Source organism: Anolis carolinensis, unplaced genomic scaffold, assembly GCF_035594765.1.
Source record: "Anolis carolinensis isolate JA03-04 unplaced genomic scaffold, rAnoCar3.1.pri scaffold_11, whole genome shotgun sequence".
Lineage (NCBI taxonomy): Eukaryota > Metazoa > Chordata > Lepidosauria > Squamata > Dactyloidae > Anolis > Anolis carolinensis.
The window spans coordinates 4,154,539-4,181,849 of NW_026943822.1; the positions used below are offsets into that span (position 1 = coordinate 4,154,539).

General features: G+C 40.9%; 1 protein-coding gene across 2 annotated transcripts in view; it reads left to right on the forward strand.

Annotated features, from left to right (window-relative positions):
- agbl1 (AGBL carboxypeptidase 1) overlaps window positions 1–27,311 on the forward strand; it is a 581,450-nt gene that overhangs the window by 546,198 nt on the left and 7,941 nt on the right. Inside the window, exon 23 of one of the 2 annotated variants that reach the window (XM_062963555.1) lies at window positions 6,936–14,733. The exons of the other annotated variant lie outside the window; for it this stretch is intronic. Within the exon in view, the coding sequence (XP_062819625.1) occupies window positions 6,936–7,056 (121 nt within the window). The 3' untranslated portion in view covers window positions 7,057–14,733. Of the gene's footprint in view, window positions 1–6,935; window positions 14,734–27,311 lie in introns of those variants that run through there. 2 annotated transcript variants of the gene reach the window in all.

Consider the following 27,311-nt stretch of genomic DNA (forward strand, 5'->3'; position numbering starts at 1 on the left):
AAATCCCATTGGCTTTTTTAGCAGCTGCATCACATTGTTGGCTCATGTTTAACTTGTTGTCCACGAGGACTCCAAGGTCTTTTTCGCACACACTGCTGTCAAGCCAGGCATCGTCCCCCATTCTGTATCTTTGACTTCCATTTTTTCTGCCGAAGTGAAGTCTCTTGCATTTGTCCCTGTTGAACTTCATTTTGTTAGTTTCGGCCCATCTCTCTAGTCTGTCAAGATCATTTTGAATTCTGCTCCTGTCTTCTGGAGTGTTAGCTATCCCTCCCAGTTTGGTGTCGTCTGCAAACTTGATGATCGTGCCTTCTGACCCTTCATCTAAGTCGTTCATAAAGATGTTGAACAGAACCGGGCCCAGGACAGAGCCCTGCTTGTGGCACTCCACTCGTGACTTCTTTCCATGATGAAGACGACGCATTGGTGAGAATCACCCTTTGGGTTCGTTCGCTTAGCCAATTACAGATCCACCTAACCGTAGTTTTGTCTAGCCCACATTTTCCTAGTTTGTTTGCCAGAAGGTCGTGGGGGACTTTGTTGAAGGCCTTACTGAAATCCAGGTACGCTACATCCACAGCATTCCCTGTATCGACCCAACTCGTAACTCTATCGAAAAAAGAGATCAGATTAGTCTGGCATGACTTGTTTTTGGTAAATCCGTGTTGACTATTAGCAATGACCGCATTTGTTTCTAAGTGTTCGCAGACCACTTCCTTAATGATCTTTTCCAGAATATTGCCTGGTATTGATGTGAGGCTGACCGGACGGTAATTCATCTGTGTTTAGTTATTATTGAGATCAATCAAGTTGCCATAATGCCATTCAATATCCTATGCAAATGACATATTGGGCGAGAGTGACAAAGTTTTCATTTCTTCTGCCGAGATCCTTCCTTAAACAAACTTCCTTATCATATAATAGCACAGAGGAACATATCTCTAAATAGATGCTTCCCGTTCAGTCCCATAGGACTGAAATCAGCAATATTTCCCCATCACACACAGTCTGAGGAAGTTTTTCTTTCCTCTTAATGGTCTCCCCTGTGCCAGACTAAAGAGCTCTTGGCAGGTAAACAGTAACAACAGGAGGAACTTCCAAGCAGTTACATGGCTGAGGAAACAGGGATATAAATACATGTTTAATTGTAGTTTAATTACAATTACTTACTAGACTAAGTTTATTTAAATGGAGTATAATTAGAGTGAGACCTTGATTTAATCACAGCCTTATCAAACGTGGTTGCGACTGATTCCTTTGGCTTCCTCTGTAAACTCCCCCTGCATACAAATTTATCCTCTTCCAGGAAAGTTGAAAACAAAACAAAAACACGACAGAAAGAAAGCCTAAAAAGTGACTGCATTTTGGAACTTTTTTGGACTTCAAGGATATTTTTTTGCACTTAGATCTTATCTTAGAAGAAGTACTGTATATACTGGAGTATAAGCCTAGTTTTTCAGCCCTTTTTTTAAGACTGAAAAAGCCCCGCTCGGCTTATACTCGGGTGAGGGTCCTGGTTGGCTTATACAGTAGAGTCTCACTTATCCAACATTCTGGATTATCCAACACATTTTTGTAGTCAATGTTTTCAATGCATTGTTATATTTTGGTGCTAAATTCATAAATACAGTAATTACTACATAGCATTAATGTGTAATGAACTACTTTTTCTGTCAAATTTGTTGTGTAACATGATGTTTTGATGCTTAATTTGTAAAATCATAACCTAGTTTGATGTTTAATAGGCTTTTTCTTAATCTCTCCTTATTATCCAACATATTCGCTTATCCAACGTTCTGCCGGCCCGTTTATGTTGGATAAGTGAGATTCTACTGTATTTGGATCAGCTTATACTCGAGAATATATGGTACATTTATTATTTTGCTCTATTATTATTGGTATTATTACATTTATTATTTTTCTCTATTGTTGTTGCTACTATTACATTTATTTTACTCTATTTTTATTATTAATAATAATATATTTATTATTTCACTCTGATCTTATTATTATTATTGCATTTATTATTTTACTCTATTTATTATTACATGTATTATTTTCCTGTATTTATTATTATTATTACATGTCTTATTTTACTCTATTATTATTAAAAGGATACATAAGCACATTTACATTGAAGAAGATGAGAATAATGATTTGATCAGAGTTGGACAGTCTTATCTTAAATCTAAGCTTGATGTAAATATTCAAAAACATTTAATCCACTGATACCTCAATTAATGTAATTTTATTGGTGTCTATATTTATTTCTGAAATTTACCACCCTCGACTTATACTTGAGTCAATGTTTTCCCAGTTTTTTTGTGGTAAAATTCGGGCTTATATTCGGGTTGGCTTATACTTGAGTATATACAGTAAATCCCTAAGTGGCTAATGTTGGTGTGCCCCAAGTCTGTGCGGCAATTAATCCATTCTAGGATTTAATCTGAATTTATTCAAGGTATAAGATTTGAGGATGGGCTTGGGTCAGCACACTGTGATTAAAGAGCTAAACCTGGGAGAGGATTCAGCCCATTGAGCTTCCAATCACTAATGCATAAAGGTAAATGGAGGGGCCTTGGAGGAGGTAAAGTCTGAACTCTCATTAGAAGTGAACATGACTAAACTGAGGTTGCTGTGTTGTTGTTTATTCGTTCAGTCACTTCCGACTCTTCGTGACCTCATGGACCAGTTCACGCCAGAGCTCCTTGTCAGCCGTCGAAGTCCCCAGTTCCTTCCTTGCAGAGTCTACATTTGGGATCTGTTGTTGACTTATTATTATTATTTTATTATATGACACAGCAAACAAGATAGATATGCGGAATTTTGTATCACAAAATCACAAGTCGAACACTTCCCAAGTGTCTAGGACTGTGTGATGTATTTTTGGATGATGCGTGCAGATCCCAGTAGGGTGGCCTTTTGCAGTTGGCAGAGCGTGATTTTGTCAATGTCTATTGTTTCCAAATGCCGGCTGAGATCTTTTGGCACGGCACCCAATTATTATTATTATTATTATTATTATTATTATTATTATTATTATTATTATTTTATTGTATGACACTGCAAACTTCCGACTCTTCGTGACCTCATGGACCAGTTCACGCCAGAGCTCCTTGTCAGCCATCCAAGTCCCCAGTTCCTTCCTTGCAATGTCTACATTTGGGATCTGTTGTTGACTTATTACAGTAGAGTCTCACTTATCCAACGTAAACGGGCTGGCAGAACGTTGGATAAGCGAATATGTTGGATAATAAGGAGAGATTAAGAAAAAGCCTATTAAACATCAAATTAGGTTATGATTTTACAAATTAAACACCAAAACATCATGTTATACAACAAATTTGACAGAAAAAGTAGTTCAATACACAGTAATGCTATGTAGTAATTACTGTATTTACGAATTTAGCACCAAAATATCACTATGTATTGAAAACATTGACTACAAAAATGTGTTGGATAATCCAGAACGTTGGATAAGCGAGTGTTGGATAAGTGAGACTCTACTGTATTATTATTTTATTATATAACACAGCAAACAAGATAGATATGCTGGATTTTGTATCACAAAACCACAAGTCGAACACTTCCCAAGTGTCTAGGACTGTGTGATGTATTTTCGGATGATGCGAGCATATCCCAGTAGGGTGGCCTTTTTGCAGTTGACAGATCATAATTTTGCCAATGCCTATTGTTTCCAAATGCCGGCTGAGATCTTTTGGCACGGCACCCACTGTGCCCATCACCACCGGGACCACCTGCACTGGTTTCTGCCAGAGTCTTTGCAGTTCAATCTTGAGGTCCTGATAGCAGCTGAGTTTTTCCTGTTTTTCGTCAATGCGACTGTCACCTGGGATGGCGACATCTATGATCCAAACCTTTTTCTTTTCCACAACTGTGATGTCTGGTGTGTTGTGTTCCAGAACTTTGTCAGTCTGGATTTGGAAGTCCCACAGTATCTTTGCGGGTTCATTTTCCACAACCTTTGCAGGTTTGTGATCCCACCAGTTCTTTGCTGCTGGCAGGTGGTACTTGAGGCATAAGTTCCAATGAATCATTTGGGCCACGTAGTTGTGCCTCTGTTTGTAGTCTGTCTATGCAATTTTCTTACAACAGCTGAGGATATGATCAATGGTTTCATCGATTTCCTTGCAGAGTTTGCATTTTGGATCATCAGCTGATTTTTCGTTCTTGGCCTGAATTGCCTTTGTCCTGATGTCTTGCTCCTGGGCTGCAAGGATCAGGCCTTCTGTCTCCTTCTTCAGGGTCCCATTTGTGAGCCAGAACCAGGTCTTCTCCTTATCAGCTTTTCCTTCAATTTTGTCAAGGAACTTTCCATGCAGAGGCGGTCCAACCATAAGGCGAACTAGGCATTTGCCTGTGGCGCCATCGTCCCGGGGGCACCATCGTCCTGGGAGGAGGGCACCACTCTCCACCTCCTTCTCTTTCGGGCCTTCCGGCCAGCGCAGACCCACATTCGCACCACGGGAGCCCACCTTTGGGGCCTTCAGAGATTGTGAGGTCTGTGGGAACTTGGAAGCTAGGTATGTGGGGTTTCTATATCTGTAGAAGGTCCAGGGTGGGAGAAAGAACTTTTCTTTGAAGCAGGTGTGAATGTTGTAATTAATCACCTTGATTAGCATTTAATGGCCCTGTGGTTTCAAGGCCTGGCTTCTTCTTGCCTGGGAGAATCTTTTTTTGGGAGGTGTTAGCTGTCCCTGATTGTTTACCGTCTGGATTTCTTCTGTTTTCAGAGTGTTGTTCTTTATTTATTGTCCTGATTTTAGAGGGTTTTTTTTTTTAATACTGAGGGCTATCTGGGTTATCTAAGTCCACACTGCCCTATATCCCTGTTCAATGTTTAGTGCTAAATTCGCAAATATAGTAATTCCTACATAACATTACCATGTATTGAACTGCTTTTTCTATTGATTTGTTGTAAAACATGATATTTTGGTGCTTAATTTGTAAAATCATAATGTAATTTGATGTTTAATAGGCTTTTCCTTTATCTTTCCTTATTATCCAACATTTTCGCTTATCCAACGGTTTTATTTTTCAGTGATTGGTTTGGGGGGGTGGGCGCCAAAATTCTGTTCGCCTACACTTGAAAAATACCTAGGGCCGGCTCTGTTTCCATGCAATGTTTTGTTGTGCCAGCTGTCAGCTCTAGTTTGTAGTGCAGTTTTCTTGTACTGGTTTTTGTCTGCTGTGCTTTGAGGATTTCTGATTTTTGACTTCAATCAAAGCAGGTTCTTCACTTTGCTTTACATATTCTGCCAGGGCATGTTCTTCTTCTTGACGGCTTGTTTTACTTGTAAGAGTCCTCTGCCCCGAGGGTGCAGTGAATGATGAATGATCATGAGTTTTCTTGTTTTTCTGTCCAAATTGTCCAGTTCCACCTGTGTCCAGTTTATAATGCCAGCAGTATATCGTATGACAGGTATGGCCCAGGTGTTTATGGCCTTGATGGTGTTGCCTCCATTGAGCTTGCTTTTGAGAATTTTTCTGACCCTTTGTGTGTATTCTTTGCTGACCACAGTTTTCACATGGTCATGCTTGATGTTGTCCAGCTGTAGTATGCCCAGATATTTATAGGCCTCTGGCTGGTGACACTTTATTGTTTGGCCATTAGGCATATTTATGCCCTCACTTTCAATGATTTTTCCCTTCTTCAATGCCACTGTCGAACATTTGTCCAAACCAAACTCCATGCTGATATCAGTGCTAAAAATTCAGACAGTGTTGGTCATTATTATTATTATTATTATTATTATTATTATTATTATTATTATTATTATTATTATTTTATGACACAGCAAACAAGATAGATATGCTGGATTTCATATCACAAAATCACAAGTCGAACACTTCCCAAGTGTCTAGGACTGTGTGATGTATTTTCGGATGATGCATGCAGATTCCAGTAGGGTGGCCTTTTGAAGTTGACAGATAATGATTTTGTCAATGCCTATTGTTTCCAAATGCCGGCTGAGATCTTTCGGCACGGCACCCAGTGTGCCCATCACCACCGGGACCACCTGCACTGGTTTCTGCCAGAGTCTTTGAAGTTCGATCTTGAGGTCCTGATAGCGGCTGAGTTTTTCCTGTTGTTTTTCATCAATGCGACTGTCACCTGGGATGGCAACATCAATGATCCAAACCTTTTTCTTTTCCACAACTGTGATGTCTGGTGTGTTGTGTTCCAGAACTTTGTCAGTCTGGATTTGGAAGTCCCACAGTATCTTTGCGTGCTCATTTTCCAATACTTTTGCAGGTTTGTGATCCCGCCAGTTCTTTGCTGCTGGGAGGTGGTACTTGAGGCATAAGTTCCAATGAATCATTTGGGCCACGTAGTTGTGCCTCTGTTTGTAGTCTGTCTGTGCAATTTTCTTACAGCAGCTGAGGATATGATCAATGGTTTCGCCGGTTTCCTTGCACAGTCTGCATTTTGGGTCATCAGCTGATTTTTCGATCTTGGCCTGAATTGCCTTTGTCCTGATGTCTTGCTCCTGGGCTGCAAGGATCAGGCTTTCTGTCTCCTTCTTCAGGGTCCCATTCGTGAGCCAGAGCCAGGTCTTCTCCTTATCAGCTTTTCCTTCAATTTTGTCAAGGAACTTTCCATGCAATGTTTTGTTATGCCAGCTGTCAGCTCTAGTTTGCAGTGTGGCTTTCTTGTACTGGTTTTTTGTCTGCTGTGCTTTGAGGAGTTTCTGATTTTTCACTTCAATCAAAGCAGGTTCTTTGCTTTACATATTCTGCCAGGGCATGTTCTTCTTCTTTGACTGCTTGTTATAGCCTAGAATATATTATTATTATTATTATTATTATTATTATTATTATTATTATTATTTCAACTTTTCTGCCTTCCTGCAAAAGGTCTGGAAACTGCTTGTTAACCATGATTGCCTAAATGCATTTCCAAATTCCCACAGGATTGCAAACCCTGCTTTCATCAATGTCTCCGGCCATGTGGCATTGCAGCCCCAACATCGCTGCAGTTCCTTTTCCGATTCTTCCTATCAACATAGAGAAGAGAGGTGTTGTGGGAGGTAATTCGGGAATGAGGGCCCCTTGCTCCCTCTTTCATGTGTAAAATAAAATAAAATAAGACCTGAACAGAGCTTCTGTCAGCTGCAGTTAACTTCCAGAAAGTTAATAGGGCTTCTGAGCCTACATCTCTCTCCTTTGCCCTCTTGTCACCTTTGGGTATCTTTGGTTAGCAGCAATTACTGCCTTTGCCCTCACTCGCCTTCCTATTAGCTCCTCATTTTGTATGCAGAAGGGACGGGAAACATTCAAGTCTGGCAAACAGGCCTGAACCCCGGCATTATTTGTGCCCTCTTGGAGTTTCTCTTACATAACCTTTCCTGCAAAAGTCGATAAACTAATTGGTACTTTATGAGACAGCCATGGCAGCCGAAAGATCAAAAGGAAGATATCTGTGTCCCCGAATCCGCGGTTGCACAGACCGAGATATGACTGAGCGATGGCAGGGTGAGATAAAGCGATCACACTGAAAGATACAGTAAACACTTCTGGATAGATGTACAAGCAAGATAGCATGGATATATATAGGCAGCATTAAAAAAGATGGATATTGTGAGGAAACCTAAAATGATTTGGTAGACAGGCAGATTTTGTGGCTAGGTGCGCTGGAAAAAGGGGGGCAGTTAAACAGATAAATGTGAGAGAAAATGGATAAGGCTACAGCTTGTAATACAGCTAGCAATACAAGGATGGATACTGTTGATAGAGAAAATGCTATAAATCAATACCGGCTAGATTCTTAGGTCTTCCTTTCAAGTATAACTGTTTTTCTCTCTTACGCACACACACAGCACCAAGGAATGAATGGCACAGTGTCTCCTCCGAAATAAAAAGCAACCAAGCAACCAACGGGCACGTGTTTAATTGTGCTGTTAAACATTTAAGAGACGTTAGCTGGAGCAAGAAAATAACCATTTATCAGCAGGTTCCAAGCTCTTGGGGCCTGATGGATGCTTTGCCGATGGCACAAGGAGGAATGACATACATTACTTCTCAGGGAACGAAATATTTGTTTGCAGAAAGGCCACTCTGATGTGTAACTTGATACTGGGTGTGTGAATGTTTGTTTTGTAGATAAGAAGCTTGCGTTTCCCAGCTGGCTAGTGGTGCACGGGAATAAAGTCTTCTTAGATTTGATTGCGACTCAATGCCATCAAAAAGGCCACTGGGACAGGAATACGTCACTGAACCATAGGAGAAAAGGTACAATAAACATAAAACGACCAATTAAATGGAGAAGAAAGCCACTAAATTGGTCAAGGAACTGAAAACATCTTCTTTACTATAATAAGGAGTCAGTGTAGTTCCATCCTAAGGAAGATATCTTCTACTTTTAAGGAACAGATTACAACTCAGAAGAGAAAACTGAAGATATGTCTACACTGTAGATTTTATGCATTGCATTGCAACAACTCAGAAGAGAAAACTGAGGGTGCGTCTACACTGTAGAATTAATGCAGTTTCACACCACTTTAGCTGTCATGGCTCAATGTTATGAAAACTGAAGTATTACAAGTGTCAGTCCTTGGAAGCTATAGGACATAATTCAAGCTCACACAGGTAGTTCCGTGGAAATGCTTTATTGAAATCCTTCTTGCCAAGATGAACACAAAGCTAGTACCAACCCGTTCCTGCCAAGACCCCAGCATATCAAACTCCTACTTCCCTCCAGCCCCCCTTCCACATTCACACCTATCTGTCGATAGTATTTTCCCAGGCTTGAAAACCAGAGCAGGCCATAAATCAATCCGCCTAGCCAGATGGCTCTTATCATTTAGGCTATCTTCACCCCATTGCTCTGGCAGGATGGAAACAGTTCAGCTGGTGTGAATGCTGGGTGTTCACATCCTGACAACAAGGTCTTTTGTCTTCTCTGTCCAACTACAAATTCCATGATTTCATATGGAAGCCAAGCGACATCAAATTCCACAGTGTAGGAGTACTATGAGTTAAAAAATTGTTTCAGACTCTCTCCATTGGTGTGGAATTTGCATGACCCCGCCTACAGCTTCTCCCTTAACCCTTTCCTATTCTTTTCTAAAGCACACAGTAAACAGAGGAATTGCTCAGCAGCTGAACATACTAGAGAGGTTTGGGGAGAATTCACCATGACTTACCTAACTTACTTAACTAACCTGGCATACAGAGCCCCCATGACCAACAAAAATAGAGCGCGCGATTTGGATAAACACTCATGCAGCGGAAGATCAACGAAGAATCACTGGCACCAATAAAGAGGCTGAAGCCTGTTTGGCTTTCTACAAAAGATTTACTAACAAACGGAAAACTCTCAAGACGATATATACAGACAGAGTGCAGAGAGGCAGAGGGCAGAACAGACAACACAGGGAGCTATTTATAACCACCTCTGCTGTCTGATGCAATACACAGTTAACTCTTTTCACACTCGCATAGTGGACAGCAGACAGTGCATGATGTAATCTCCATCTCACATTGCAACACTATAACTCAATTACATTTAAACAACTCTATATACAATCATTCCCACTTCAACACTTTTGTCTTCTCTGTCCAACTACAAATTCCATGATTTCATATGGAAACCAAGTGACATGAAATTCCACAGTGTAGGAGTACTATGAGTTAAAAAAATGTTTCAGACTCTCTCCATTGGTGTGGAATTTGTATGACCCCGCCTACAGCCTCTCCCTTAACCCTTTCCTATTCTTTTCTAAGGCACACAGCAAACAGAGGAATTGCTCAGCAGCTGAACATACTAGAGAGGTTTGGGGAGAATTCACCATGACTTATAGGAGTTGTAGGTACAGGGATTTATAGTCCATTTGCAATCTAAGATCACTCTGAACTCCATCAACGATGGACATGGAACTAATCTGGCATACAGAGCCCCTATGACCAACAAAAATAGAGCGCACGATTTGGATAAACACACATGCAGCGGAAGATCAACGAAGAATCACTGGCACCAATAAAGAGGCTGAAGCCTGTTTGGCTTTCTACAAAAGATTTACTAACAAACGGAAAACTCTCAAGACGATATATACAGACAGAGTGCAGAGAGGCAGAGAGCAGAGGGCAGAGGGGAGAACAGATAACACAGGGAGCTATTTATAACCACCTCTGCTGTCTGATGCAATACACAATTAACTCTTTTCACACTCGCATAGTGGACAGCAGACAGTGCATGATGCAATCTCCAGCTCACAATGCAACACTATAACTCAATTACATTTAAACAACTCTATATACAATCATTCCCACTTCAACACTTTTGTCTTCTCTGTCCAACTACAAATTCCATGATTTCATATGGAAGCCAAGCGACTTCAAATTCCACAGTGTAGGAGTACTATGAGTTAAAAAAAATGTTTCAGACTCTCTCCATTGGTGTGGAATTTGCATGACCCCGCCTACAGCCTCTCCCTTAACCCTTTCCTATTCTTTTCTAAGGCACACAGCGAACAGAGGAATTTCTCAGCAGCTGAACATACTAGAGAGCTTTGGGGAGAATTCACCATGTCTTATAGGAGTTGTAGGTACTGGGATTTATAGTTCACCTGCAATCTAAGAGCACTCTGAACTCCACCAACGATGGATGTGGAACTAACTTGGCATACAGAGCCCCCATGACCAACAAAAATACTAGAGGTCCCAGCAATCTGGGAAACACACATCCAGGAACTTTACAGGGAGACCTCATCAGACATTGTGGGTGGAAATGCCTGCCCAGTTTCGTCAATGGAAAATCTCTCCATGTGGCCTCCAGTGATGGCTTCAGAAATTAAGAGTCTTGTAGCTCAAAACCAGGAAAGGCACCAGGAGAAGATCTGATCTCTCTTGAGGTCATTAAGAACAACTTGGACTTCTGGTCCCCCATCTTAGCATCACTGTTTATCTGCCTAGACAAATATGGTCGAATACCAAAGGATTGAGGGGCTGCCAATTATTGTCCCCATATATAAAAAGAAAGGGAAACAGGATGGTCCTGAAAACTGTAGACCCATCAGCTTCCTTAATGCCATCGGCAAAATATACTCAAGCCATCTTCAATGAAAACTGCTGGACTGGATGAAGCAAGAGAACATACTTGCGGAGGAACAAGCCAGCTTCAGAGAAGGATGATCCACCATCAACCAATGCATTGCATTGGAACATCTCATAGAAAAATATTCTTCCCACAGGTCATCTTCTCTCTATGCTGCGTGTATAGACTTCAAAGCAGCTTTCGATTCTATCTCCCGTACCATAGTATGGGAAAAACTTGGGTCCACCTCAATAGGCAGACAACTCCTGCAGCTAATCCGCAATCTCCATGAAAGAACTACTCTGAAAATAAGATGCAGTCCCCAGGGCCATCTTACCAAAGTGGTTGAAACTGAGAAAAGCGTCAAGCAAGGGTGCATTTTGGCTCCACTATTATTCAACTTTTATATTAACTCAATGGTGGAACATCTCTAACACTTGGATTTCTGCCCTCCAAAACTAGCAGGAAGGATCTATCGACATTACTTTATGCAGATGATGCAGTTCTTCTTTCTAGAACTCAAGTTGGACTGAAAAGAGCCCTAAGAGCATTAGAGAATTACAGTAGAGTCTCACTTATCCAACATAAACGGGCTGGCAGAACGCTGGATAAGCGAATATGTTGGATAATAAGGAGGGGTTAAGGAAAAGCCTATTAAACATCAAATTAGGTTATGATTTTACAAATTAAGCAACAAAACATCATGTTAGACAACAAATTTGGCAGAAAAAGTAGTACAATACGCAGTAATGCTATGTAGTGATTACTGTATTTACGAATTTAGCACCAAAATATCACGATGTATTGAAAACATTGACTACAAAAATGCGTTGGATAATCCAGAACGTTGGATAAGCGAGTGTTGGATAAGCGAGACTCTACTGTACTATGATGAAGAACAACTGCATCTCAACTTTCAGAAAACCAAAATTATGATGTTTGCTAAACGACCAAAGAAGCACAACTGGAGAATAGATGGACACAAAATTGAACAGGTTTCAAGTTTTAAATATGCCAGCCCTACAGCCAGAGAGCACACTGAACTCCACCCATGATGCCCAACAAAACTTGCCCAACAAAATAAACTTTAACTACTGATGGAGGTTATGGTGTTAACCTGGCATGAGGTCAGTTGTAGTTCACCCACAATCTTATGTATTTTGTACAATTAAAAATGGACTTTTCAAATAACCCAGGCAATGCCAGGTACCCAAACTAGTTTATTATAAAGTCAGTCAAGAAGATTCCACATAGCTGTCCACATTTACCTGATATGTGCTTTGAATGCGATTTCCTGCTTCTTAGCGGGGGGTTGGACTGGATGGCCCATGAGCTCTCTTCCAACTCTACTATTCTATGATTCTATGATTCTATGATTCTATGATATGTGGGCTCATGTGTTTTGCGAAGCATAGACACATCTTTGAAGTTTATCAGTTGGCAAACTAAGGCTGAATGGAACTTCTCCAGTTCATTTTACTTAAGTCCTGCACACTGACTGATATGATGGTATTTGAAAAGATTAAAGGAAAGGCACATTAACCTTGGTGTTTCTCCTAGAGCAACCACTCTTAGCATAATTAAACCTTCAAAGGTTCCTCGAAACCACAAGGCCTTCAAATTTCCCTTCTTCCTCTGAGAGGTATTATCTTAAAGTATGTGTTTAATAAATCATTTCATCTGAACAAAAATGTCAACAGAGGAACTGCCTTGCACATCCCAATGTTCTAGTTCCCTCTCCAGTCATCTCCAGGGTTCCAAATAGTTCAGAAGAAATTATGCCTGTATTTATTCAATTGCTTCTGACATGAAATTAGACCTGAAACTAGCCTTGAACATTTCCTTCCGATAATGACACTCATGGTGAAAGAATCCAGTGGTGTCAACTGGCCACTCTTAAGAAGTCTTGGAGTAAGCGTCTAGGAAATAAGAGGTGTGTGTGGTACCCGTTTCTCCCGTTTCATCTGTTCTTTCATTCCTTTTGTTCCATTTGGGAACAACCCATGCCATTGCCAAAAATGATGGGAAGAGGAAGGGAATTCCCCCTACCATTGCTACCAGTTAAAGAAGAGTGTGATGTCCCATGGACCCTTGGGCCGTGAACCTGACTCCATTGTGGACAACAGTGATGAGGAAACAGGTTTAGTGCCAATTCAGCAAGACTCTGCCCCGTTCCAGATGTTTCCTATTGACAATTCTAGTTCAGTGCTCATTAAAAAGGGCCTTGAAACGGAGTCTTCTCTTCCCAGTTCTCCTCCCTTTGATAGAAAGATGTTTGTGGAAACTAACAGACAGGAGAAAGCTGGCAGGAGACGAAGCGCGCGATTAGCAGCAAGGGAATCTGCTAATTAACCTATTTTCCCCTGAGAATTCTAAGGGAGGATTGCATCTGGTCAAGATGTTGTTTTAGCTCTTTTCCCAAGGGAAAAGAGCAGTTGAGACACCCGTTTCAAGGGAAGATTCGAAGTTCTTAAAAGTTCTGTGCGCTGGCTAGCCAGCGCGGAGTCAACGTGTCAGTTTGGAGGATTAACTTCACTTCCAGCCAAGTGTGGACTGAGTTTTAAGTCCACTACCTTCCAGCCTTGCCATGCCTTGCCTAGCTGTGTTTCTTGTCTTGTCTTGCCATGATTCCAGCCTTGCCTTGTCGTGCCGTGTATCCAGCCTTGTCTTCAATTCCTTGCCTTGGACTTGCTTTTGAACTTTAGAAAAAGACTTGGACATTTCCCCACTCAAACTGCTTGGAAGTTGAGTTCGTTTCGGTTTTTGGATTACAAACTTTAAACTCTAATATTATATATTGGACAATATATTACTGGACTATATTTGACCTTTCCTGGAAGGTCTATTGATGAACTATACCTTCTGCTTGTTTTCATTTTAATTTCTTAATTCCTTAATAAAGATATTAGATTGTTTATTGGCCTCGGTGTATTGGGTTCCAGTGCTCTCGCAGCAGGGGCGTCACAAAGAGTGAAATAGTGAGGCTGGGCACTTGCCTGTGTGTGGGGTGTGTGGAGCATCTTTGACATTTGGCAAGAAATAATGGTGTCCTATCTGCCTCGATCCCGCTTCTGCTCCTGGAGAAGTTAGAGGGTGGGGCCAGCGGAGGGGGGGTGGAGAAGGAATGTATTTAAGGAGATTTTATTTTTAGAAAGAAAAAATCCCTAAAAATCGGGATTGACCCAAATGTTATAAAACTTGGTGGGCTAAGAAGATAGATGTGTCCTCTATGTGTGGCGATTTTCACCCCTCTAGACCTAAAACGGAGGGGAAGGAGAGCCTGGAAAAGTGTCCAGTGGGTTGAAATGTTTTTTTTTTCCCCCATATACAGAACAAAAACGCCCATTCGGAAAGGCACCCAATTTTGGGAGGCACTTGAAAACGAAAACGGCGGGCTTACAAATGAAACAAACAGAAACAGATAGTGATTCTATACAAATGCACAAGACTAATATCTACACCTCTCATGCCACGAAAGTGATTAAATCAAATTAACCCCCCTCTGCATTTCTCAGTTGTGTTTTAAAAGGTATCTTGGATGTTTTATCTAGAAGGTTCCAAGATTATAAGTGCCTTTTTAAAAATATCCAATTGACATTTCTCAGTGTAGAGAAAATGAATAACTTTAATTTTAATGAGAGAAGGGCAAATCCAGAATGCAGGGTTTTCTTTTTCTTTTTAAGAGAAATATCTTTAGATCCAATCACATAATTATGGGACTATTGGGAAGCATAGATAATGAGCTGGATCCAGGTTTAGTAAAGCCCAGAGTCAATCCTTTGAATTCAGCGAGATTTACATCAGTCATTATGCAAATGACATTTCTTTAAATATGAATAATAGGCAATAGTATGTTATTGTTAATTATTGGAACATCAAATATGCTGTTATGTAATCGATCTCTTTTATATACAGCATTCAAATACAAATCTTATCTCTATTGCAAGTAAATGTTTGTATTTACATAAAAGTAAAGTGGGAGACATCAATCTCCTTTTAGTAAAGGCAATTCCAAGGTCCAATATATTGACAGGATCTGTCTAATAATTCAAAAAGCCAATCATAAGTTTCTTGGAGGACCATTTGTTGCCCAAGAAGTTGTAGTAGTGTCAGATAAGAGTTCTAAGAGGTTGCAGAGGTTACTACAAGGTATCCCGGGTAGTATTTCTTTGTTTCGGTGTTTGTTGCGAGTATACCTCTTCCCGATTTCTTGCAAGAAAGTGCCCACGTTGCCTTGAGAATTTGCTCATTAAAAAGGATTGTTCACAAAAATGTCAATATTTTTTAAAAATGTGCATTATTGAAAATATACAAAACTTTTTTGTGGGAAATGTGTAAATAGGTGCATCAGTGTTCTGCTATTTGTGTAACTACTATGCAGGCCTCAAACTGGTTCCAGCCTTTCCTTAGTAATCATTTGCACAGCAAAACCACTTCCGTCAATATCGCGTTCAAACTGTCTTGAATGAATGATGATGAATCCAGTTTTGTACAAAGCAGTGACATAAAGCTGCTGACCACATCTGTGTATACAGTAGAGTCTCACTTATCCAACATAAACGGGCTGGCAGAATGTTGGATAAGCGAATATGTTGGATAATAAGGAGGCATTAAGGAAAAGCCTATTAAACATCAAATTAGGTTATGATTTTACAAATAACTGTATATACTCGAGTATAAGCCTAGTTTTTCAGCCCTTTTTTTAAGACTGAAAAAGCCCCCCTTGGCTTATACTCGGGTGAGGGTCCTGGTTGGCTTATATTTGGGTCAGCTTACACTCGAGAATATATGGTACATTTATTATTTTTCTCTATTATTGTTGCTACTATTAAATTTATTTTACTCTATTTTTATTATTATTATTAATACATTTATTATTTCACTCTGATCTTAATATTATTATTGCATTTATGATTTTACTCAAGTATTACTTGTATTATATTCCTGTATTTATTATTATTATTATTATTATTATTATTATTATTATTACTACTACAGTAGAGTCTCACTTATCCAACATAAACAGGCCGGCAGAACGTTGGATAAGCGAATATGTTGGATAATAAGGAGAGATTAAGGAAAAGCCTATTAAACATCAAATTGGGTTATGATTTTACAAATTATGCACCCAAACATCATGTTATACAACAAATTTGACAGAAAAAGTAGTTCAATACGCAGTAATGCTATGTAGTAATTACTGTATTTACGAATTTAGCACCAAAATATCACGATGTATTGAAAATATTGACTACAAAAATGTGTTGGATAATCCAGAACGTTGGATAAGTGAGTGTTGGATAAGTGAGACTCTACTATCCAGCCTACGCCACAGCCCGGCCTACTACATTTATATGCCGCCCCTTCTCACCCCAAAGGGGACTCAGAGCGACTTACAAATTACATTCACATTCAATCTATATATATAAAAGAGTGATGGCATCACGGCGACCCACAAAACAACAAAACTACAGGCCCTCCAACCTCGAAATTTGACAACACAACCCATCACCCACGCCACTAGGTTGATACAGCAAAAAGAAAAGAAAAATAAAGTCCTAATTAGAGGGAGAGCAATAATTGTTTTTATCCAATTGCTGCCAGTTTAGAGGGCTAATCAGACTTAGGCCTCAGGCCTCTTCCACAGATTATCTAATTTGCACTGGATTATATGGCAGTGTAGACTCAAGGCCCTTCCACACAGCTATAGAACCCATTTATAATCTTATATTATCTGCCTTGCACTGGATTATCTTGACTCCACACTACCATATAATCCACTTCAGTGTGCATTTTATACAGCATTTTACAGGTGCATTTTACCACCTGGAGCCACTTTTTATTCTGGCAGGGGGGCCATACATTTGAATAACAATGCATTAATTATGTAGATCTAAGATGCCGATGGATTTGGGCACTAAGCAGCCTTGAATTCACAGACACAATGGAGAAGTCTCTGAAAGCCATCAGCTTTCCTGGATCCCAATGTCTTGAACCATTTGATAGGCACCTTAATATTACACAGCGATAAATCTGTGTGTTTCATTCTCTTACCACTGAGCAAGTGGATTTGTTGATTTTATTTAATGTGGGGAAAAGGATTGCTAGAGAAAGACAAAAGAAAGCACACGGAGATCAATCTTATGTGAATCATTAATTTTCTTTCATACATAGGGGAAAAGATGCCAGTGTCAGTGCTGTGCTAACAATGCATCTTTTAACATCTCTCTGATAGCTTTAGGCCAAGCAAGCGTTAATAAAACAAACTGACGTGAACAGATGCAAGGGAGCCATGAAACATTGAGATGTGTGTTTCTCTACTGATTTTACCAATTTCTTTCTATCTTTTTCCTTTTTTGTGCCCTTACTTTTTTGTAGACAGAAAGGTTTCCATTTAATTTACCACAAATGCACAGAGGCATCTAGAATAGTGGTTCTCAACTTTTGATTCTCCAGCTCTTTTGAACTCCAGAAGTCCCACTCAATGTGGCCAATGGTCAGGTTGTCTGGGAGTTGAAATCTCAAAGGTCTGAAAGATCAACAGTAGAGAAACATTTTGACCTCGAGGGCAAAGTATTATTTCATCAATTATTGGAAGGATATGCTCATCCTGTTGCACCCCAGGCCTGGAAACCCCTAAGGTCATAGCACCACACAAGAGTCCAGTATATAGGCAATTTATTGTAAAATATATCAAAAGGATAGGAAAAATGCAGGAATAGTGAAAGAAAAGATATATGATAATAATAATAATAATAATAATAATAATAATAATAATAATAATAATAATAATCTTTATTTATATACCGCCCTATCTCCCAGATGGGACTCAGGGCGGTTTACAGTCATAAAAGCAAACACAAACATTACATAACAACACTAGCTTTGCCCAGCCACGCGTTGCTGTGGCTTAGGCTTTCAGAGCGTTGCTCTTTATTTACTGTCCTGATTTTAGAGATTATATTGTTCTGTATTATTATTAATCGCTTTGAATGCAATTTCCTGCTTCTTAGCGGGGGGTTGGACTGGATGGCCCATGAGGTCTCTTCCAACTCTACTATTCTATGATTCTATGATTCTATATCACAGTAATTATTACATATTATATTTATAATCTTATATTATCCGCTTAGAACTGGATTATATGAGGCCCCTTCTATACAGCTGTATAAAATGCACAGTGGATTATAAAGTGGATTATATGGCAATGTGGAGTCCAGATAATCCAGTGCAAAGCAGATAATATAAGATTATAAATGGGTTATATAGCTGTGTGGAAGGGCCTTGAGTCTACACTGCCATATAATTCAGTACAAATTAGATAATCTGTGGAACAGGCTGAGGCCTAAGTCTGCCTGTCCCCTGGGCTGAGTTGGTTGCTAGGAGACCAAGTGGGCAGAGATTAGTCCTCTAACTGGCAGCAATTGGATAAAAACAATTATTGCTCTCCCTCTAATTAGGATTTTATTTTTATTTTCTTTTTGTTGTATCAACCTAGAGGCGTGGATGATGGGTTGTGTTGTCAAATTTCGAGGTTGGGGTGCCTGTAGTTTTGTTGCTTTATTGGTCGCCGAGATGCCATCACTCATTTATATATATAGATAATACACATTATTAAATATAATAAAATAATACAATTATAACAATAAATCACACTTACATGACCAGATCAAGGGGACGGGAACCATAAAACAAATACATTAAAATGTATCATTTTAGGCTAGGGAAATCTTGTGCTATATATTCAGGCCCAGAAATATCCAAAAATAAACAAAAATCCAATAGGAATCCAAATGTCTCAAGCAGATATATAGTCCTGGCTGTATAGTCCAAGAATAGCCAAAAATCACAAGGAACAGCTTTAGTCCACAAGCAAAAAGTATCCTTTGTAAAACTTGATCATGAATATAAAACAGGAACACAGAAATTTCCAAAATACTTGAATCCCAAAACCAAAAGCTTGACTTGAATCATGAACCAGGACTTCAGGCCTAGCTTCTTACTCCATATGCTACGTTGCCTGAACTAACTTGAAAGTAAACAACTGGCAAATTAAAAGCCGCCCATGAAAGCATTTCGTCTCCCCTGAAATCTCTCCCCAACTTTCCTATGCAAACGCTCTGTCCTGCGATGCCTATTGTCTGCTTTGGTCTGTAAACAAAGTCCTGTGCTGATTTCCATATCTCCAGGTGTTTTTCCTGGGAGCCTTCTGTATCACTTAATTCTGTATCACTTGGTTCCCCACTCAACTCCTCCTTATCTAATGTCTCTTGTTGTTCTGCCTGACCTTGAAGGCCTGCACTTTCCCAGTCAAGTTTCTCACAAACAGAAGCATCATTCCCTTGTCTGAAATCTGTGACGTAATGACAAAATCCAGCTGTATAGTCCACACACTGCCTTTACAGATTAAGAAGATATGTGCCATTCTGGTGAACAACAAACAACAAATGGTTTATTCTTCTTAAACCCAGAACAACATATGTATAATGTGCTCAATTGCACAAACTCACATAGTATCCTTTTCTGAAAGATTTAAAATAGTCTTTCCTTTACCCATGTGGATAAATTCTTTCAGCAGCTCATGAAGCAAGAGCACACTTCAAACTCTGCGTGTATCTCTCTCTCTGCTTCATTTTTCCAACTCTCTGCACCTGGTTAGCTCAAGACTGAACAAAAACACAACAGTATCAAAAAAAAAAAACTCCCAGGCTTAACAGCTCCCCAGACATGGTTCAACCAATCACCTTCATGCATCTTATTTTGCAGTCGAAGCACACACATTGACTGATTTCTTACCTATTGTAACAAAATCTTCATCACTTCGTGACACAGGCAATCCCACAATCCTCTCTAAAACATCAGTGAACCCATCAGTCTCAGGCTGATCTACAACACATCCCAGGAATGTTCAGCTGAAATCATGTTTCCATTTTCATTCATTCAAGGGGGTGGCATCATGATGGCAGCAGAGCCGTCCCAACATAGAGGCCAATGTAAGTGCCCAATTGTGGCGCATTATCCCCGGGGGCGCTATCGAGGCGCCCCCGCAGCGGCAGGGACCATTGGCTCCCTCCTCGCTGAATACGGAAAGGCTCAACTGAGGCCTAGCTCTTCTTGCGAGGACCCACGAGACCTCGCAAGAAGAGCTAGGCTTCAGTTGAGGCCTTCCGCGTTCGGCGAGGAGGGAGCCGATAGTCCCCGCTGCCACCACCAACGGAGGTATGTGCGGGGCCTTGGGGGGGGGGGCACTAGGTTCGCCTACAAGGCGAAATTACCTTGGTAATGGCAGCCATAGAAAGGCATTTTTTGTTACCAGGTTAATTCTAGTTTTCTCTTTCAACCCAATCTTTGATCATCCCTTCAAATCTTGAGGTGCTTCTACACTGACAATATAAAGCAGCTTTGAACCAGGTTGGGAGGAATCGTTCTCGCTCTGCAAGTGATCAGTTTGCTATGCTGGTTCGATTACACTGAACACAGAACCTGGCCAGACTTTGGAGACAGGTCAGGAAAAGACAAAATATCAACAAGGCTCAGAAAGATCCTTGCATGTGGATATCTGGTTGGCAAATGTATAGTAAAGCTTGGTCCAGGCTTAGGAAAACAAGAAGCATCCAGCAATATCAGGAGCTGGTGTTCTAATAGGGCCCCAGCGTGACAAAACTGCTGGTTACGCAGTTGGCCGGTTATGAAAACAACAGATGCATACAATCCACGATGACATTGCAGGGAGCTCCATTGCTGGTGAGAAGCAGCGGTGGTGACACAAAGGACAACATGATGGCCCAGTGGGGCTGATGTATTCTGCTAACATGGCATTGCAACCTGTTTGGCTTAGTGCATATTATTGCCATTGCTATAGCTCCAGAGCTAGGCCAGTGTAGACACGATCTTAGTTATATATACCTACGTAAGCTTACATAAGTAGCTGATACCAGCCCAATTTGGGAACCCGCTCTATACAATCCACAGGAGCAGTCCTGTTCCAGTGCTTCATGCATATGCTAAATGAAATGTTTATATCATAATTCAGCATAAAGGAAAGCTGTGCTTCAAAAACAAACACATACACAATTTGACACAAGAATAAATAATAGCCCCTTTGGGTTTGTCACGTCTCTAGTTTTGGTTATGTCAGCAAGAATGTGTATTTCTGCTCATACAAAGATGACTTTCAAGTACACAAGCAAGCAGACAAATGCATCCAATAACATACAAAACAGAACTAATTAAGATCAAGACAACTCTCAATAAATATGTAAATTAAAAATCAAAATGAAGGAATTCTATTTATCACATCATAACACTGCAAATTGCTGCTGAGAATCCCATAGACCGCACGAGAGATTATTGGATGGCAGGCTTTAAATGTGTAAGCCACTCAGATTGTGCATCAGTGGACATTGAAGGAACACTGTCTTATGTGTTTTGCAGAGTCCAGGCAATCCATGTTAATGTGGGATTTGTGTATTGATAGTGTTTAAATGAAATTTGTGTCTTGCCTGTATTGCACACTGATTGCATCATCCAGAGTGTACTATAGTCTGGAAAGAGTTAAATACTAAGAAGCTGTGATGACCTTGATGTGTGGCTGGAACTGGGGAGTGTCCAGACACAAGTGTGTGTGCATTGCTGATTGCATCAGATCTGCTCTGTTCAGTTCTGTTCTGAGTTGAGTCGAGTTTTGTCTGCCTACAGTGAGATTCCTGTGTCTATTGTCTGCAAGTCTGTTTGTCTTGATTATTACTGAAGTCAGTAAAACTTTGTATATAGTTTTACCATCGTCTCTGATGTCTCTTCGTTCTGCGTTCCACTAATTCCATCCAACTACTGCTGCGCTGCAATTACTCTGACAACCCATTCATATAAAAGTCTCAGTTTTTCCCATGACATATTGAAAACCGGAGCAGGAGCATATTCATTTCAGGGCCTGCTGCTAGAATTACAGAGTTTGGAGAGAACACAAGGGACATCCAATCTAACTCTTACCCATCTGAAATATACCATCAAAGCATTCGCAAGAGATGGCCATCCAGCATCTCTTTAAAAATCTTCAAAGAAGGAGATCCCATTCTCTGAGGCAGTGCGTGTCAAACAGCTCTTACCATTAGCAAGTACTTCCTAATTTTGGAAGTGTGACCCTTTTGGAGATTAATTGGCATTCACACTATTTTAAATAATCATAATCTTTTGGAAAGCATGACCTTGTTAGCGATCGTAAACTTTTGTAAAGTATGATCTTCCTGAGAAGAGTCAAACCCTCACTTGAGTCAATCATCTCAGTGGTAAATATTAGGCATCTGCGATCCATGAAAAAAAAAATGGTTCAAAACTCGCTTCGAAAGTAGGGGGTGCTGGTGCTTCGTTTCTAAAGTCATTTCCGAATTCTGAAGAAGAAAAAATCGAAACTTTATGAAAATTCGGAATATTCGTAATTACCTCGTTAATGGCGGGCACAAATTTCTTACAATTAACAAGGATTAACGAGGATTCTGATTAATTCGCCCATGTCTAGTAAATAAATATATCCATTGGTATTGCAAGGCAATTTAGGCCTTTCAGCTGATATCCCTAGTTATCTCTGTGAACTGTTGGGAACAAAGATATGCCAATGCACAAAACATATAGCACATCTTCAGAAGTGTTATTTTAGTTGCCCAAAAATATATCTACTCTCCCACAAAATATATTGCTTTAAATCATGCTCTCAAGAGACCAAAAAACAAGTAGTCTTCATTAAATGTTAACAGAGTTGATTTACTTACAAACTTCATGTATTCAGCATACAGGTACATTGCTTAGTGGTTTCATGTTAACTGAATAATACTTAAAACTGTACTATGCTTCAGCTGACTTCTAACTCAAAGTGACTCGACTGACTTCCAATTGACTTCTGACTCAAAAACATTCTAAAATGGAGAACATTCTACGATCTGGGTCCCACGATCTGTAGTCCCTCCCTGTGACACCCCTGGCTGAGAGAGCACTGGAAACCAATACACTGAGGCCAATAAACAATCTAATATCTTTATTAAAGAATTGAAGAAATAAAACAAAAACAAGCAGAAGATAAAGTTCATCAATAGACCTTTTAGGAAAAGTCAAATATAGTCCAGTAATATATTGTCCAATGTCCAATATTAGAGTTTAAAGTTTGAAATCCACAAAACCGAAACGCACTCAAACTTCCAAGCAGTTTGAGTGGGGGAAAACGTCCAAGTCTTTTGCTAGAGTTTCCAAGCAAGTCCAAGGCAAGGAATTGAAGACAAGACTGGATTCATGGCACGACAAGGCAAGGTTGAAATCACGGCAAGGCAAGACAAGGAAACACGGCTAGGCAAGGCACGGCTAGCCTGGAAGGTAGTGGATCCAAACGTGGTCCACACTTGGCTGGAAGTGAAGTTGATCCTTCAACTGACACGTTGACTCCGCGCTGGCTAGCCAGCACACAGAACTTTTAAGGAACTTCAAATCTTTCCACAGAGAAGGTGTCCAAATGTGTCCAACAACATCTTCAACCAGATGCGATCCTCCCTGAGAATTCTCAGGGGAAAACAGGTTAATCAGCAGATTCTCTAGCTGCTAATCGCGCGCTCCTTCTTCTGCCAGCTTTCTCAGACCTACTCGTTTCCCAAAACATCCGTCTATCAAAGGGAGGGGAACTGGTGGGAGAAGGCTCTGTTTCAAGGGCCTTTTTAATGAGCTTTGGGCTAGAATTGTCAATAGGGAGCATCTGGAACGGGGCAGAATCTTGCTGAATTGGCACAAACCCTATTTCCTCGTCACTTTGGTCCACAATGGAGTCAGGTTCACGGCCCAAGGGTTCAGGGGACATCACACTCCCACAACTTCAAACAACATAGAGTTAAGGAAAAACTGCATATTACAGTAGAGTCTCACTTATCCAACACTTGCTTATCCAACATTCTGGATTATCCAATGCATTTTTGTAGTCAATGTTTTCAATGCATTGTGATATTTTCTTAGATACCACTCAGTGGACCATCCTGGATCAATGCGCAGGGGATAGCCCTGACAGGGACAGTGCATCACCACAGTCACACTTATGTAATCATGCAAATGCTCCATCCCCAATCATAGACCAGGAGCAACAGGAACATCCTTGGGAGAGTAATGGGCTCTCGGATGTATCTCAATGGATTGTCATTGATGAATGCACTGGGGATGTTGAGGAGGAGGACAACACTTTACACCTACATGATTCACTTCAACAGGAACACTCTTCAGGGGACATACACACTGTCTTGCACAAAAGGGACCCTGTCAATCCTCAAAGGAAACAGGTCTTGGTAGTAGGTGACTCCCTCCTTAGAGGAACGGAAGCCATCATTTCCAGACCGGATGGGATGGCTCGAGAAACATGCTGCCTCCCGGGGGCAAAAATACACCATATCACTCAGAGGCTCAGCAGGCTCCTAAAGCCCCATCACCCTCCCCACCTTATGTTGATTCATGTAGGTACCAATGACACCGCTAGGCATACTTTTCAAAAGATCACAAATGATTTTCGAGCTCTGGGAACAAAGCTAAAACTGTATAATGTACATGTGATCTTTTCATCCCTCCTCCCCGTTGTAGGACATGGCTCTACAAGGGCCGGAAAAATAGTACAGGTCAATAACTGGCTCAGAAAATGGTGTCAAGAGGAGCATTTTGGCTTCCTTGACCATGGTCTACTCTTCCAAGAGGATGGACTACTGGCAAGCGATGGGGTGCATCTCACACAAGTAGGAAAACATCTTTTTGCACACAGACTCACAAACCTCATCAGGCGCACTTTAAACTAAATCCACTGGGGGAGGGGAACAACAGCCTGGCGAACACTATATTACCCACGACCACAGGGAACCGCCGTAAGGCTAAACGGAGGGCTGCACAAACACAGCAAGGACCAAGTACAGAGAGCACAATAATCCCAAATAAACAGTTCGAGGGGAGGTCACAGGGGCTTACATGTCTTTACACTAATGCTCAGAGCATGGGAAATAAGCAAGACGAACTCCAACTCCTAGCACAGCACCACACATACGATGTCATAGGCATCACTGAAACCTGGTGGGATGACTCCCATCACTGGAATTTAACCATTGAGGGCTATAACCTCTTTCACAGAAATAGAACAAAGGGGAGAGGAGGGGGAGTAGCTTTATATGTCAAAAACAGTTACGTTGCAGAAGAAATGCAAGACTGTAATCCGGGAAACCAGCTTGAAAGCATCTGGATAAGAATCAAGGGAACCGGGACTCAAAAAGATCTTGTCGTGGGTGTCTACTACAGACCTCCGAGTCAGGATGAAGGACTTGATGAAGCCTTCTGTCAACAGCTGACCAAACAGGCACAAAGAAGAGATATAGTAGTCATGGGCGATTTCAATTATCCCGATATCTGCTGGAAAACAAACTCAGCCAAGAGTACAAAGTCCAACAAATTCCTCACTTGCCTTGCAGATAATTTTATGGTCCAGAAGGTAGAAGAGGCAACAAGGGGATCAGCAACTCTTGATCTAATCTTAACAAATGTGGAAGACCTGATCAATACAGTTGAAGTGGTTGGATCCTTAGGGGCAAGTGACCATGTGCTCCTGCAGTTTGCAATACAAAGGAATGCTGAAACTAAGACAAGTCAAACACGCATTCTGGACTTTAAGAGAGCTGACTTCCAAAAAATGAAGGAATTACTGAGCGGCATTCCATGGACGCCGATATTAAAAAACAAGGGAGTTAAGGATGGATGGGAGTTTTTCAAAAGTGAAATACTCAAGGCGCAAATGCAAACAGTGCCAACAAAGAAGAAAAATAAGACAAGTGCAAAGAAGCCAGAATGGATGTCCAAAGAACTTCTAACTGAGCTAAAGCTCAAAAGTGACATGCACAAGAAGTGGAAAAGGGGAGAAATCACCAAAGAAGAATTCAAACGTATAGCCAACTCCTGTAGGGAAAAGGTTCGCAAGGCTAAAGCGCAAAATGAGCTCAGGCTTGCCAGGGACATAAAAAACAACAAAAAAGGTTTTTTTGCTTATGTTGGTAGAAAAAGAAAGAAAAAGGAGGCGATAGGGCCACTGCAAGGAGTAGATGGGGTGATGGTGACAGGGGATAGGGAAAAGGCAGAACTGCTTAATGCCTTCTTTGCCTCGGTCTTCTCACAAAAAGAAAGCCATCTTCAACCTCAGCAACACGGAATGGACGAAGGATTGGGGGAAATCCAACCCCAAATAGGGAAACAAGTTGTCCAGGAACACCTGGCCACTCTAAACGAATTCAAGTCCCCAGGGCCAGATCAGCTGCATCCAAGAGTATTGAAGGAACTAGCGGAAGTTATTTCAGAACCACTGGCAATCATCTTCGAGAGTTCTTGGAGAACAGGAGAAGTCCCAGCAGATTGGAGGAGGGCGAATGTGGTCCCTATCTTCAAGAAGGGAAAAAAGAACGACCCAAACAATTACCGTCCGGTCAGCCTCACATCGATACCAGGCAAGATTCTGGAAAAGATCATTAAGGAAGTGGTCTGCAAACACTTAGAAACAAATGCGGTCATTGCTAATAGTCAACACGGATTTACCAAAAACAAGTCATGCCAGACTAATCTGATCTCTTTTTTCGATAGAGTTACGAGTTGGGTCGATACAGGGAATGCCGTGGATGTAGCATATCTAGATTTCAGTAAGGCCTTCGACAAAGTCCCCCACGACCTTCTGGCAAACAAACTAGTAAAATGTGGGCTAGACAAAACTACGGTTAGGTGGATCTGTAATTGGCTAAGCGAACGAACCCAAAGGGTGCTCACCAATGCGTCGTCTTCATCATGGAAAGAAGTGACAAGTGGAGTGCCGCAGGGCTCCGTCCTGGGCCCGGTTCTGTTCAACATCTTTATTAACGACTTAGACGAAGGGTTAGAAGGCACGATCATCAAGTTTGCAGATGACACCAAACTCGGAGGGATAGCTAACACTCCAGAAGACAGGAGCAGAATTCAAAACGATCTTGACAGACTAGAGAGATGGGCCGAAACTAACAAAATGAAGTTCAACAGGGACAAATGCAAGATACTTCACTTCGGCAGAAAAAATGGAAATCAAAGATACAGAATGGGGGACGCCTGGCTTGACAGCAGTGTGTGCGAAAAAGATCTTGGAGTCCTCGTGGACAACAAGTTAAACATGAGCCTACAATGTGATGCGGCAGCTAAAAAAGCCAATGGGATTTTGGCCTGCATCAATAGGGGAATAACGTCTAGA